Genomic DNA, 16,196 nt, shown 5'->3' on the forward strand with positions numbered 1-16,196 from the left:
ACATGATAGTTTAAAGATACATGAGTTTTTTTTATGAGTTTGGTTGGGTCATAGATAAATCAATTGAATATGATTTAGGGGTGTTCAAATTTCGGTTAAAACTGAATTAACCGACTGAATTGATCTAATTTGGTTAACTGATCTAATTTGGTCGGAGGTCGGTTAATGATTTTTTGGAAGTTCGGTTATCGGTTAATTTGGTTCAAAATCAGGTAATCAACTGAATTAACCGAACTTAATAATTAATAATACAATTTATATGCAGTTTTAGTTTGGTTAATTCAATCCAATGAACATTATCAATTTTCTTTATATCTTTTATACTTGTTTTAACTAAAAAAACAATAATATATAAATTTCGGTTTGGTTATTTTTTTTGAAAAAAAGTCGGTTCGATTAACAGTTAAAGGATTAAAAATTTTGGTTAATACTAGTTCGGTTTGGTTAACCGTTTGAACACCCCTAGTATTGATATGTTTTGTCCAAATTATCAGCAACTTAACAGTAAATTTTAACAGTGCCATCATTTTAATAAAATTTTAATGCACATTAATATGAAGCAATTTTTAGTAATGGGACTAAAATGAACTTTATATAGTAATATAGGGACTTCTGATAGACTTTGACCATTAAATAAAATATTCTATTAAATGTTTTTTTGGTTGACTTGAAATCAATCAATTTCTCTACTCTCTTTTTTTTTTGGTGAAAAAAAAATTACAACCCAATTATCAAACATTAAGAAAACTTATCACATAATTCTTATCAACCAACCGCAACCCTGGTTCCCTATCTCTCCTAAGTTTGACTATCCTGTCTGCAATACTATTCTCTTCTCTGGGAATATGTTGAAGATTCTAGTGGCTCAAAAGCTTCAAAAGCAAAAGTATTCTCATAACTAAAACAGAATTAGAACCTTCACGAACTCCTTCATGAATGAGGTTAACAGCTTCAAGATTGTCTATTCGAATGATGACATTTTGAAAGCCGCGATTAAAAGCAATTTGCAACCTATCAAGAATGCCCCATAATTTCGAATCAATAACTTCGCAATTACCCAAATACATTGTAAAGCCAACAATCCAAGTTCCATAATGGTCTTGCAGAAGCCCTCCAACTGCGGCAAACATATCAACATATTTAATAGAACCATTTGTGTTCAAATAGACCCAACCATCCAAAGAAACAGGGACGAAATTCGATCTTGAAATTTTAATGCCTTGCAAACCAGAAACTGAAACATACTGCTTTGCCCAACTTAGAGAGGCTTTGATAACCTCATCAGTACTCTACGAAAAACCTTGAAATATGCAAAGGTTTCGATTCTTCTACATGCGCCAAATGATGATCCTGAATAGACAAGCCCAATTGACTCCACCCATTAGGTTTACTGCTTGTTGATTTCATCGTATAAATACCCTGCAAAAAAAAAATAGATTGTTTACCTGGAGGGATTAGCTACATCCAAATATCCTTTTCTGTTGTGCAATCCCGTAGAACATGAAGGACACTCTCATAATTATGGCCACATGTACCACAAGCAGCATCTGAACCCAATCCTCTTCTTATTCTTTCAACATTTATGAGCAAACAGTGCTTAATAGCAAGCCAAATGAACACTCTAACCCTTTGTAGTCCCTGATATTTCCATGGTAATTTCCAAACACTCTCTTTCGCATTCCATGAGTCTTCCCGTAGTTTCTTATACGCACTTTTAATTGAGAAAGCGCCAGACGTACTCCCCCCTAAATAATTCTATCCATGCCAGAATTTGGTTGAGGTGGCAGAATCCCTACAATCTGATGAATGATATTTTCAGATAACCAAAGACGGAAGAAATCTAAATTCCAATCCCCATTTTTTGTGACCATATCACTAAGGGAACAATCCATATCTAAGCTAGAATTGCAAGCTATCTTTTTGTACAACGACCCAACATTAGGAACCCAAGAATCCTTCCAACAGTTAATATTGCGTCCATCTCCAACTGAACAGAGTAGATTCTCATGTATGAGCGGCCAAATATTCGATAAAGATCTCCACAAAAAAGAACACCATCCCGTCAAAAAAGATTCAGGTAATCCACATTGAACCCCATACTTAGATCGAAGCACATTAACCCATAAAGAAGAATAATCAATAACTAATTTAAATCTCAACTTCATCATGAAAGAAGTATTATGATCACATAAAGACCTTATACCAAGACCACCATGCGATTTAGGTTGGCATATCGAATCCCAACTTACCAAAGTAATATTTTTTATTACCACTAGTTGATTCCCAAATGAATTTTCTAATCATAACTTCGATCTCCTCACACAAACCTTTCGGGATCATCATCGATTGCATAAAGTAGCTTGGAATTGAAAGCAAGATTGCTTGAGCTAAAGTAATTCTACCTGCAAGAGAGAGTTGTCTAGCATCCCTACTATAAAATTTACTTCGCACCTTATCAACTACAAAGCGCAAAGTATTATTTGTAACCTTCTCATTAAAGAAGGGAATCCCTAAATACGAACCAAGATTCTGCACCACTGGGAACCCCAAAAAATCCACTAATATGCCTTGGAATATCTTCATCCACCCCTTTAGAGAAAAATATATTTGACTTTTGCAGATTAACATTATGTCCCGAAACACTACAAAAAGTATCTAAAACTTATTTGATAACCCGTGCCTACTTCTCCTCTGCCTTGCCAAAAATAATCAAGTCATCTGCGAAAAAAGATGAGAAAGGGACGAACTTGATCTAGTCAGCCAGATAGGTGACCATCTACTATCTACCATAGCCGCGTGAATACCATGCCCTAGCCACTCCAACACAAAATGAAAAGGTATGGTGAAAGTGGGCATCCTTAACGAACTCCTCTTGCCAGCTTGAATTTTTGGGATGGCACTCCATTTCAAAGCACCTACATAGTTGAACCAGAAATAGCTAACATAATGACATTACGAAGAAAGTTAGGAATACCTGCAGCCTTAGAGAAGTGTCTATGAAATCCCAACGAACACGACCATAGGCCTTTTCGAGATCAATTTTAATGGTCATCCATCTTTTATTCTTTTGCTTACTCTTCATAGAGTGTATGACTTCTTGTGCAATGATAATGTTATCATTTATGTTTCTTCTTGCGACAAATCCTGCTTGTTCAGGTGCTATGATCTTCGGAAAAACCACTTTAAATCTATTAGCAATAACCTTCATCACAAGCTTGTATAAGACCGAACAAAAATTGATAGGGCAAAACTGTGAGAAACATTCCAGATGTTGCACTTTAGGTATAAGGACAATAAGTGAATTATTAAGGTCTGGATCAATGTTATCACCAGAGAAATCTCGTTTAACCTACTCACAAATGGAAGGACCAACAAGATCCCACTGATTGATAGAAAATAATGTGTAATCCATCACTACCAGGTGCTTTTAAAGGTGCCATATAAAAAATGGCCTTTTTAATCTCCTCATTAGACACTGGCGTACTAAGAAATTAAATCTCTTTTTGCTCGAGAGACGGGAAGGCGCCACACCCAAGACTACCACTTCTTCTTGTTTGATCGCCATAAAGATTTTTATAAAAATTAACTGCTTCCTGCTTCAAGTCATCATCATCCATAACCCACTCCCCCACTTGATTTTTAAGGGCAACAATACGATTATGCTTCATTCTCTATAAAGTTCGCCTATGAAAGAATCTTGTATTTCGATCCTCAAAAACTAACCAGTCACACCTAGCCTTCTGCCTCCATAAAAGCTTCTCATGATGTAGCCTGACTCCTACTTTTCTCGGATTTCTAACTCAACCTGATTTAAAAAAGTCGACCTTTTTCCATCAATTGCTTTTTGAATGTTATCTAGCTTTTTCTTCAAAAGATTCTTTCGATGTGTAATGTGACCATATATCTCCTTACTCCATAATTTCACTTAATCAGTGAAAGTAGCATGGGTAGTCGACATATCCCCCAGAAACTCTCAATTCTTTTTAACAAAATCCGAAAATCCTGGATGCTCAACCCAACCGGCCAAAAAATGAAAAGGCCTCATTAGGAAGGCTGAACATCAGGTATAAGAGTTAATTTAAAGGGTCTTTGATCCGATTTAAGCTTTTATAAATGCAGGACTTTTGAAAAAAGAAAATTAAGGCTCCAAGCATCATTACAAATAGCTCTATCTAGTCTCTTAAAAACTCTCCCTCTACTCCAAGTAAAGTTTAGACCACTAAACCCCAAATCATGTAGCCCCATGGAATCCATAAACTCACTGAAGAGAACACATCTTTTCCCAATGACCCGACCGCCTCTTTTTTTACAAGAAGCAAGGATAGCGTTAAAATCTCCAATCACTAACGACAGAGTCCCATCCACCGGCACAGTATATTTAAGAGCTTCTCATAACTACTTCCGCTTCTGACAATTAGGACTACCATACACAAAAGTGACCAAAATCGGTTGCCGATAAGATTTTTTAGAAATTTTAAGTAAAATAAATTGGGAATGATTACCCAAAATATCCACAGAAATAGTATATTTCCATCCTATCCAAATTCCACTAGAAAAACCCACAGCCTCCACATGGTGCAAAAAATTAAAATCGAGTTTAGCAATAACAGAATTAGCTTTGACACCACTTACCATTGTTTCTAAAAGGCCAACCAAATCAGGCTTATGCTCCCTATTATACTCCTAAAAACCAGAGGAAATTTCAAACTAGCACAACCTTGACGATTCCAGTAAAAAATAGTAAAATTCATATTTAAAATAAAAATTAAAAATTAAAAAATTAAAAACATCACCATATTATGCAGATGTGGAACCAAGGCCACCAATCTGTCCATTAGCACTGCCACCAGTTTCATCAGCTCCAAGCCCAACTTGCGAATTGATGAGATTAGCCATGGAGCTTATAGCTTCTGTCAAAGGAATTCGAGAAATTCCAACGTTTTTTAATCTTCCTCATTTTTCTTTGAACGTTCGATTAAGAGAAGCTCTACCACGATTATTGCCAACTTTATTCTCAGAACCATGCCCTCTGAAAATAGGAAAAGATTTATTAGTATTAACCAAAATATTTTTCTTATTACCTTTGAGCGATTTTGAAAATTATTTTCATTAATAATAACAGCCGAATGGTGATTTGGGTCTAAAAGATTCGTATATAATTTAACCACAGTTTTACTAGGGCTTTCGAACATGGGATTATTGAGAATCAATTTATTTCCCTCATTTCCTAAAGAAACCAATTGCACTTCCACAAATTCCTTTTCTGATAAATCATTAGAAGACATCCCACCAAAGTATTGTTTATCCAAAATAATATTTTGTCCATTCACAAACGTGTTGTCCAGTCCACTAGGAGTTAACCCATTAGACGCTAAATGACCAGCCTACCCAGGCCTTTCCTCTCTTGGCCCACCAAGCTTCTCATTTGACGGCCCACTTATCCGTCCATAACCCATCTTTATTTGCACTAAACCTGCAGACGGAAGGAGAGAAATAGATTTAGAAATGGAAAATTTATTTATCAGGTCTTTATCCTTTTGGGGAAACCCATCTGACCCTATAGGCTTTTTCCCCAACATTTTAAAACTAATACCCCCTCAATTTGGCTCGTCTCAATATTTCCTAGTCCACTAGAACTTGAGCCCAAGATAAGTCCAACCGAAGGCCTAAAGCCTGCCTCAGCCTCACAGTCCACTTCAGCAACATGACCCAAAACCCCTTTAGTACTAACTCTACCCAAAACCCCTTTAGTATTAACCTTAGCTCCATTACTTCTCATACCCACAGCCATACGACTATCATCCTTCTCCCCCAAAAAACCCTATCAGACCCTCCTAAGCCGCCACCTGAGACATCTTCTGCAATCAATGGCGAAAACCTAAACCCCAACGTTCCCTTTCCCAAATTTGCTACCCCGTTAGCCCGAGAATCCAGTTAACCACGCCGTGATTTCCTCTCGACCAACATCCACGGCCCGTAGTCAACTTTTTTCCCCTTCCCACCCTCACCGATGTCTTCACTGGAGGACACCACCGTCGCAGCCACAGGGCTCCCCAAAGCTGGATTTACCCTTACCGACGGGCACAACTCCTTAACATGTCCATATTCTCCGCAACTGAAACAAACCATCCGGAGTGATTCATATTTAACCCATTGCATGGTGCCATCAACCAAAACCTAAGAGACTAGTGGTTTATTAAGATTGAGGAACACAGTCAGGTAGGTAAACCATCCTCTGGTTCTGTTATCAGTTTGTAAATCTAATTTGACGACTTTCCCGATTAAACCTTCAATAGCTTCAGTGATTTGTCTTTTGTACAAGTAACCCGGAAGACCCGACAGTCGAATCCAGGCCATCACCACACTAGGGTAAGGTTGTGTTGGATTAAACGATTTCGTCCATGGTTGTACCGTAAGGTATTGACAAAATATGATCCATGGACCCTGGATTAAGACATTTTTATAATCGTCAATGTCCTGAAACTTAACCAAAAAATATCTATTAGTGATATCCATTAGATGAAAAGATTTTGCAGGTTTCCAAATATTAAAGATACGATTTTGAAGCACGTTATAGCCAATGGTGCGCCCTAACAACTTGAGAATGACCGTCAACTCCATCTCCTTGAACAATATGTCCTTGATACGATCCGAGAAGGCGATTGTCGGAATCCCATTAACCATAGACATATTCACATCTCTTCCATTAATTCAAAATCACTCTTATTCTTTTCGAAACTCCCTTCGAGATTCTCATCAGAGGAGGCAACACCTCCCCCAAAAGTTTGTCTTTAAAAGACATAATCGACTGTTGATCAAAATCAACAACCATATTAGTGACTTCTCTATCGACTGCTTCCTTGAATCTTACTTTTTTATTATTCCGATCACCATCAATGTAAAGATCTCTCTATCAGTACCATTGCCAGAATTTTGCGTCTCCATTTTTTTAAATACAGAAACAGTGTTTCTAAAAGCGAGGTACCTTTGTTTTAGCTTTAATATAAAACTCATAGTTGGAAAATATAATTTAAAAGAAAAAGAAAAAGAAAAAGAAAATCATTTTTTTAAATTAATGAAACTTAAATTGCATGTGAGTGGGACCCGATATTAGAAAATAATAATAATGACGATGATTGCTCCTTGATGCGCGTATGGAAATTTGTGGTGAAGCTACATTCGCTGTCTTAATTAAAAATTAAATTAAAATAATTAAATGAGGACTTTAATAATAAGAAGAAACTATAAGTTTTCCATTAGATTTGGGCAACTAAAAATAAATTTTCATTATTATTGAGTCTTAATTTGATTCACATCGATATTGTTGTAAATGTAGGAGGATGTTCATGGGTAGGGTTACCTGTCAAGGCCCGAAGGTTCGCATGAAATTGGGGGGGGTTTGGGCAAAAATATTGGGTGCGATTAAAATATAGGTCGAACTCAGGCTTGAACATTCAAGGCCCAAGCCAAGTTCGACCCAACCTATTTTTAAGTTTATAATACTTTATATTGTGTTATTTTTATATATTATGTAATTTAGAGTACGTTAAAAAAATAAATATATACTAAATATATAATAAACTCTGATGTAAATATTAAAATAATGTTAAGATTATTATATAAAAATTTTCAATAAATAAAAATTTTATAAAGTTATAAAATATTAAATAAAATGAAACAAATATTCTTTTAAAAATAATATGTGTGGGCCTAAAATAGGTTTGGGTTAGTCTTTTACAAATATAGACGTGTTTAAATTAAGAAAAAACCTCAAATACCAAATTAAGAAAAAACATGTCAAGTTTAAATTTCAAATGTTATATTAAATCTTTATTTATTTTAATTTAATATAATTTAATCATTTAATTTTATAATGCTACCATTATACTTAAATCAATAACAATGTTAATTGCTAGTATTAATGTAATTTTATTATTAATTGAATATAATTTATTAAATTTTTATATGCTCAATGTTTAATCAAATAACCGCGAAGAAAATTCATTTTACTAATTTAATAAACGATAATTAACGGTGTTATTAATTTGGAATTACTAATAATATTACAAAAATAAAATAAGCAAATTATACAAAAATAAAAGTAGAGAAATTAAAAAAATAGGAAATTAAATATTAAATTTCGACATAGTAAAATGATGAAAATTATAATTATATAAAATTTTAGTGAAATAATCATTTAAATTTTTTGATGTAGATTAGGTATAAAAAGGTGAAGGTTTTAATAGTGAAAAGGCTCTAAAATATATCAAATTTGACGTGTTTAATTTAACTTGATTAAAAAAAATGTAAATTGAGTTAAGATGATAAAATATGACTCGTCAATTCGATTAACTCGAAATTTTTTTACTCAGTTCGATCGAATGCTCACCCCTAATCATTGTACATAGTTTTTTGACAAGATTACTAATTGGACCAAAACACGGGACGAGATACAACTTAAAAGATTACTTATGACCAAAAAACTTTAGGGCCCAATCTGAAAATTGGAGCATACTTTAGGGACCTTTTTCCAAAAGTAAAATATTTATTCATTCTATTTAATATAAATAAATTTAAAATATACAAGTATAAAAAAATTATAAAAGTGAACAGTGAGATCTCTCCTAGGGTAGGTCCATGTGCATCAGCATTGCCAGTTGCCAGCCTCTTCATTAAAGTTTTTCATTTCCAAAAGCTGAAACTCCAATTTTATGGTTCCCTAAAGTGCAGAAATTTAAAAAAGTTTTTTATTTTATTTTATTTTTACATTTGTAATTTCAACTCTGGGTTTTTCAAGTTTATTCCAAATCTCTTCTTTTTGCTATAAAAAAGAGATCTGATATTACTATTTTTCACTTAAGTCCCTCTTGTCTTTTCTAGTTTTCTTCCATCTATTTTAGTGTCTAAAAGAAGTGCAAAAAAATTACACATTTATTACAAAAGAGTGTTCAAACTTTAGACATAAAAGCCGTGTTTAGCATTTGAGTGGCAAAAAGCTGTTGAAAATATTAACTCTTTCCTTTAAAAGTTTTGTTTTTTTCTTAGTTTATAAGGGTAGTAGTTTAATTACTCAGTACCTGGATCAAACCCCATTATTGCATTTAAGAAAAAGCCACCAAATACCCCTTTTTTGGTGTTTTTTTCAAAGTCTCATAGCTCAAATCAAGCTTCTGCCTTGATTTTATTGTTCAGAAGCTTAAAAATAGGGGGAAAAAGCTATTCTTTTAGTGTATTTTTGTTGTTTTAAGTTGAAACTAGAAGTACTCTTCTTTTAAATCCTTGTTCTTGATTCAAGTGTTCATATGCTGTAGTTTAAGAGTGTGTGTGGAGATTTGGATTGTTCTTTGAAGTAAACGAACATAATATGTTGATATTTAGTTTGTTCTTTTTGAAGATTTAGTGGGATAAACTTCTGAGACAGGATAATAGTCAAGACATAGATTGCTGGTTTTTTTTGTGTGTTTAAATTAATGTAGGATTATTGTACTTTAAGACATAGTTGCAGCACTTGTTTGAATGATTTTGGTGGTGGGATTAGGTTTGAAAGGAAGGTTTTGAAAGGGTTGTATTCAAAAATGGTGGAAGATGAGAAAAATGATAAAGAAATGAGATCATTAGCATTAACACCAACATGGTCAGTTGCCACTGTTTTGACAATCTTTGTTGTGGTATCTTTGATCGTTGAACGGTCGATTCACCGGTTAAGCAAGGTGAGCAAAGCCGGTTTTTTGTTGCCTTTATCATGTTTGTAGTTTTTCTTGAATGAGATTATGCAATTATGAGTTTTTAGGTAGAAATCTATTAGTTTCTCAATAAAATTTTGATTATTTATTGTGTTAATTTGATGAGTAAATGTATTGTTGGTTGCTAGTAGTTGTGTTTAAGTGGCTAATTATAATGTATCGACAAGCCTTGTTGTAGTTCCTTTGCCACAAAAGCAATGTAATTTGTGTTGTTCATCTCGTCTATGTATGCCTTTGGCTCGAAAGTTTTGGTATTTCTAGCATGTTCTCGATTTATTTTCGATTTGAATTCGAAAACTTTTTTAAGAGATTACTAGTGTTGATGGTAGTTTGTAAGTTTCAAGAAATTATGTGGGCAAGAACAGGTTCAAATTCATTAAATATGATATGAACATAGTATGTAATTCGGAATTTAGAGTTTTTGCTATGCTGACATCTTATATGACTTTTTGTACCAATTTGTTACAGTGGTTACGGAAAACTAATCGGAAACCTCTGCTTGCGGCAGTGGAGAAGATGAAAGAAGGTATTTTCGTATATTTCTAATCGAAACGGATGGTATATCTTGATTTGGGGTTTCACTAAATTTTTCATAAACTAACTTTAGTTCCCTTTTCTTTTGTCTTGTCGTATTTACGGTCCGACTTGTGTCTTCAGAGTTAATGCTGCTTGGTTTTATATCACTCCTTCTAATAGCAACCTCAAGCACAATAGCCAATATTTGTATTCCATCGAAGTTCTACGATAGTACCTTTGCACCATGCACCAAGTCCGAGATTGATGAAGACCTTGAAGATGATTCTTCTAAGGAACGTAAGCTTTTGACGGCTGCCAATTTTCATTTATTTAGGAGAATGTTGAATGGCATGAACCGGAATACCTGCGCAAAGGCATGTAACTAATCCATTTATTTGACTCCAGATTCTGCTATTTTAGTTTGGTTTATTCTCTTTTTTTTTCTATATGATCTAACATCTCGAAGTTATTTGGTTTTTAAGGATCATGAGCCATTTGTTTCATACGAAGGTCTTGAGCAGTTGCATCGCTTCATTTTTGTCATGGCAATCACCCATGTATCATATAGTTGCTTAACAATGTTACTTGCAATTGTGAAGGTTAGGCCTTTGAATTTTGTTTAGGTTATATTGCTCGGACTATTAATTTTGTTTCAGTTATCTATGTCCGATAGATACGATGAAATCTTGAATTTTTCAGTTTTAGGTTGATTATTTGCTTACATTTTGATATTAACTATTTGATAGATTCATAGTTGGAGGGCATGGGAGGATGAAGCTCATATGGATCGACATGATATATTAAATGGTAAGTTCAATGGTATATTATCGGCTGGTTTAGATAATACCCGTGTTTGGTACATTCTTTGATCCTCTAAGGACCGTATTAGTCGCATACCAGTATCCAACACTTAGACTGAGCCTGAGTTAATAGGATGTTTTAACTATAGGATTTGTTTTAAAGATATTTAATGATGATTGGAATTTACTTGCTTCAGCAAAAGCAAGAGAGTTGATAATGCGAAGACAAACAGCTTTTGTCGTAAACCGCGAGTCGAACAACTTGACCAAAAACAGTCTTTTTATTTGGGTGGTAGGCACCATTCTCGACTTGTATACTTTGAAAATCGGGTTCATTTATTTCACTCATTTTTAATTGTTTATTATTTACATAATTGCTTGCTGTTCTTATTTTCAACTGGCAGAAATGTTTCTTCCAGCAATTCGGATATTCAGTGGTTCGTGCTGACTATTTGACTCTCCGCAAGGGCTTCATCATGGTAACAATCGGATTTTCCTTGTAATTACGAAGTTACTATTATTTCTTTGTCCATTGTACAACGAATATCTGTTCATCCCTTGCACCTTTTGTTTTTTTTATTGTGTTCATGGCAGAATCACAACCTGACGTCGAAGTACGATTTTCATGGCTATATGATTCGTTCTATGGAGGAAGAATTTCAACGGATTGTTGGTGTTAGGCAAGTAATGTTCTCATAAGGAACTTTCTTATTGTTTCTTGGTCATATTGTGCCAAAAGCCCCTGTTTGTTCCTATGGACTATGGAGTAACTCGTTTCTTTTTAACTGTGAAATGGATTGAAACATCAAATGACCAGTGCCAAAGTGAAAATTCTAGCTGCTTTATCACCCTTATCTAGTTTTAGGGTAAATTACAGTGGCAGCCACCTAACTATTGGTAAGTTTCTTTTTGATCACTCAATTATGAAAAGTTACAAAATGGTCCCCCAAGTATTCGGTTGTCTTTTTGGTCACCTGTTGTTAAACGGCTAATAGAAAGATAACTTGGCAGCTTTTAAAATTGGTATAATAGTAACTTTTACTTCAATATCTATACATTGTGTCGATTTAGTTTTGATTCTGAAAAATTTCACCCTCAACATTTACACATTGTATAATTTGGTCTTTTTCTGTAGTTTTGCTTTTCTTTAATTTTAAAAGAATGAGAAAAAATGAAAATACAAAATTGCAAAAAGGACTAGATTACACCATGCGTAGATTTTGAGAGTTAATTTTTTTAGAATAAAGACTTAAGTTGACACAATGTATAAATGTTGAGAGGTAAAGTTGCCATTATGCTAGTTTTAAAACCTATCACATCAATTTTCTATTGCCATTTAACAGCTGGTGACCAAAAAAGACAAAATTGAATAGTTGAGTGACCATTTTGTAACTTTTCGTAGTTAGGTGACAAAAAAAAAACTTACCAATAGTTGGGTGACTACTAGTATAATTTGCCCCTATTTTTTTCTTGTCGGGGTTGTTGTATCTATTGGTTTTTGCTTTTATTGTGGGTTTGTGCCATTACATGGCAACTGTGTATCTTGTTTTCGGATATGCCATACTTGAAACTACTGTAAAAGATCATGTAACTCGTGCATTTCTATGCTTGGATGTCATCAGGGGCTTCATGGTTGAGTTGATTTTTAGATTGCGGATTGCTAAAGTTCTTATGTTTAATCTTTTGCAGTGCTCCGCTTTGGGGATTTGTTGTCGCGTTTATGCTGTTCAACGTGAAAGGTATTGTACATCAAAAATTGAGATTGAATTATAATGTTTTATCATGAGTATGTTATTCATGGTTATTACCTTCCAATCAATGCATTTTTCCTGGTTGTTGAAAGCACAAAGGAGTTTCGAGTAGTGTGTGTTCATTTATTAGGCAGTTCCATCGACTCACCGTATTCATGATTTATTGGCTATTTTCCATTCTTACAGGGTCTAATCTGTATTTCTGGATAGCAGTCCTTCCCATTACCGTAAGTCTTCTCCCTTTTATTGCTGGGTATTATTCTCAGGATTCACTGCCTGTTTTACTAGGACTTAAATACGAGTGTCATACATGAATATATGTTCGGTTTGGTGCTTGCATATGCATTGAAAAACTAACACTTGAAGAGATTTCATGTGCAGCTTGTTCTTCTTGTGGGCGCAAAGCTACAACATGTCATCGCAACCTTGGCACTAGAGACTGCCGACATGACTGGTTATGTTACTGGAGCAAAGCTGAGGCCTCGAGATGAACTTTTCTGGTTCAAGAAGCCGGAATGGTTGTTGTCCCTTATACATTTCATTCTATTCCAGGTTGTTGTTTACGACAATGCATTCGAGTAAAAAGATTTTGTATTACTCACAACTTATGTTTCATCGGACTATTATATTTTTGTCTCATTTCTCTGCAGAATGCATTCGAACTGGCTTCATTTTTTTGGTTCTGGGTACCTTCTCTTCTCTGACTCGACCGATGATGAGACTTTGATATTATAGACATGTGTTAATTAGTGTTTGTTGATATCTTTGCAGTGGCAATTCGGCTACGATTCATGCTTCATCCGTAACCATACGCTTGTTTACATAAGACTTATTTTGGGGTATGAGTGTTTTTATCGACTCTCTAGTTTAATGTGCGGATTTCATTGGTCATGTGTCCTTACTTGATTGTCCTTTAACTCAATAGGTTTGCTGGGCAATTTATTTGTAGCTACATCACTCTTCCACTCTATGCTTTGGCCACTCAGGTATTATATTTGCTTGTTTACATCCCTTTCACTCGAGGAAAAGAATCAAAGCAAATTCAAACTCGGGTACAAGTTTCGGATATAAGTATGCATCCCACTAGGATTTTTTTGGTAAAAATACCATGGAGGCTCTTGTATTAGGAGTCAGATTGCATTTTGCTCTCTCTATTTAAAAATGGGCAAATTAATCCCGGTTTGTTAAATCAAAAGAGTAAACTGGTCATTTCTATTAAAAATTTCATCCATTTGTACTCTTAAAAACTAGTGTGATTGACGGAATAACCAAATGGTAACATATGCTGTGCCATATGTACCTCATGTTGATGTAGAGGGATCAGTTTTAATTAGTAGAAATGGATACAAGGCTAATTTACCTAATTTTTTTTGTAGAGAGTGCAAAATGTAATCGGTTATTTTTACTTTTTAAAGTTTCTTTGAGAATCTTTGAAAGATCATATCCTCGTATCTACCATGGTTAACTGCAAATAGGCTTTCGTAGTAAATTTGTCGATATTATAGGCTACCTCAATATCCGAGTCGAATCGTTTCAACGGAGAAAAACATCTAAACGGTTTCGTTTATGCCTTTGATCTCTATTTATGAACGGTTTCGATTGTTTCAGATGGGAACGAACTATAAGGCAGCGCTAATTCCGCAAAGGATACGGGATACAATCCATGGATGGGGCAAAGCAGCAAGGAGAAAGAGGAGGCTCGGACGTTTCACCGACGATTCAACCATACATACGGAAACAAGCACGGTAATGTCACTCGAGGAAGATGAGCACCAGTTGATCGATATTCACGAAGATGACAAGGACACATACAATGAGGTAGAGTTGCAACCGCCACCAAACGTTACATCCACTCCTTCCCCGGCATTTGCTAACGAAAATTCGAGCCGGGTTGGTACACCGTTACTTAGGCCGTCTTCTTCCGTTTCGGCATCGACAATCTCTAAACTTCAAAAGGAAGATTTCCAAAGATCATCTTCAATGCCAAAATGACACAAAACTACATGTGTAATCATTTTAGGCATAGGACAAAAAGTGAATAACAAAGTAATAGTTATTAGATTTGCAGATGAGATCATAGTTATTGTTGTTCAGATTTTTAAAAGTATTCGTATCTAACATTTGTATACAACATATAGGTATATGCGTTTAATCTTCTAAATATATGAAAAAACTGTTTGTATTTAACACCAATCGAGTTACATTGTGGTGTTGCTCAAATTTATATAAAAAGAAGTCGGTACATGGACTAATATGTACATTTTTCCGATATTAAATTAAATATTTTTATTATTTAAATTGAATTTAAGTACCAAATTATATTATAATTTATTTATTATTTTATTTTAGAATGATATTAATTAGTCTGAATAGTTAACTTTTAATTATTCCGAAAGTTAATTTTTTAAAACATTTTCTTAATTTTTTTTTTCAGCATGATAATTTGAAGTGACAATTTTGCAAAACAAATTTGTCTCACTATTTAACAATAATAATTAAGGGTCTTTTTTATTATTTGGATTATGAATTAAAATATAGATATTAAATGAAACTCAAGTTTTGATTTATTAGTCCGATATTGATATTCTCGAAATAACTTTAGGGTCTGTTTGATAGCCAATAAAATGTTTTCCGAAGCTGTTTTACTTTTACGTAAAATGATTTACTAGAAAATATTTTCCGGTGTTTGATTGAATCATGTAAAATATTTTCTCATTGTTTATGATTCACGAAAATATTTTCGAAAAAGTTGTTTTTACATATATTAATATATATTAATAAATTTTATATTTTAAATTATTTTTACATATATTGCAATGATTTATTTATAATAATACTCAATTATTAAGCTACAATATTAATCGTTATAAATTGAAAAAACTAATATCAAATAAATTATTTGTAATTGTGTTAAAAAACAAGTATTGAATAATTAAAAAAATAAGTTACTGGAAAATCGATAAATAGAAGCAGTTTTCTACCGGAAATGAAGGAAGGAATGAAGGAGGCGATAGAGAGGAGAGCACGGAAAATGTCTTACGGAAATTGAAAGGGTAAGACATTTTCCCTAAAATATAACCCATTTTCCCTTGTTTTGGAGTTTATTTTCCAAATGGAAAATGTTTTCCGCCAATCAAACGTTGGAAAAGTTGGAAATGATTTTCCGGAAAATCAATTCCGTCAATCAAACAGACCCTTAGTTCAAATTATAGTTAAATCTATTCATGACTCGGCTCAGTTAGAAGGTTTGCCCGAAAAATGGGAGGGTTGGGCAAAAGTATGGGCCTAAAAAATGAGATTGGGCAAAAAGACAAAACCCTTTTAGAAAATGGGTCGGGCCTCGGGTAAGGTTTTTTTGCCCGAGTCTGGCTCAACTCGAATTTGCA

General features: G+C 34.0%; 1 protein-coding gene and 1 long non-coding RNA gene across 2 annotated transcripts; one reads left to right on the forward strand and one right to left on the reverse strand.

Moving 5' to 3' along the window:
* Window positions 1–616: 616 nt before the first annotated feature.
* On the reverse strand, window positions 617–5,918 carry LOC128043094 (uncharacterized). The gene is made up of 2 exons (XR_008198771.1): window positions 4,794–5,918; window positions 617–1,419 (listed from the first exon to the last, which is right to left on the reverse strand). It is a non-coding gene; the product is annotated as an uncharacterized LOC128043094 (long non-coding RNA).
* Window positions 5,919–8,667: 2,749 nt separating this feature from the next.
* On the forward strand, window positions 8,668–15,091 carry LOC105790214 (MLO-like protein 11). Its single transcript, XM_012617696.2, has 15 exons — window positions 8,668–9,710; window positions 10,212–10,269; window positions 10,401–10,633; window positions 10,742–10,858; window positions 11,006–11,066; window positions 11,257–11,351; window positions 11,464–11,538; window positions 11,654–11,739; window positions 12,749–12,798; window positions 12,997–13,037; window positions 13,192–13,362; window positions 13,461–13,496; window positions 13,582–13,649; window positions 13,736–13,796; window positions 14,419–15,091. The coding sequence occupies exons 1-15, from the start codon at window positions 9,576–9,578 to the stop codon at window positions 14,800–14,802; spliced, it is 1,671 nt and encodes a 556-aa protein (XP_012473150.1). The 5' UTR covers window positions 8,668–9,575; the 3' UTR covers window positions 14,803–15,091.
* The last annotated feature ends 1,105 nt before the right edge of the window (window positions 15,092–16,196 follow it).

This window comes from Gossypium raimondii, chromosome 8, assembly GCF_025698545.1.
Source record: "Gossypium raimondii isolate GPD5lz chromosome 8, ASM2569854v1, whole genome shotgun sequence".
NCBI lineage: Eukaryota > Viridiplantae > Streptophyta > Magnoliopsida > Malvales > Malvaceae > Gossypium > Gossypium raimondii.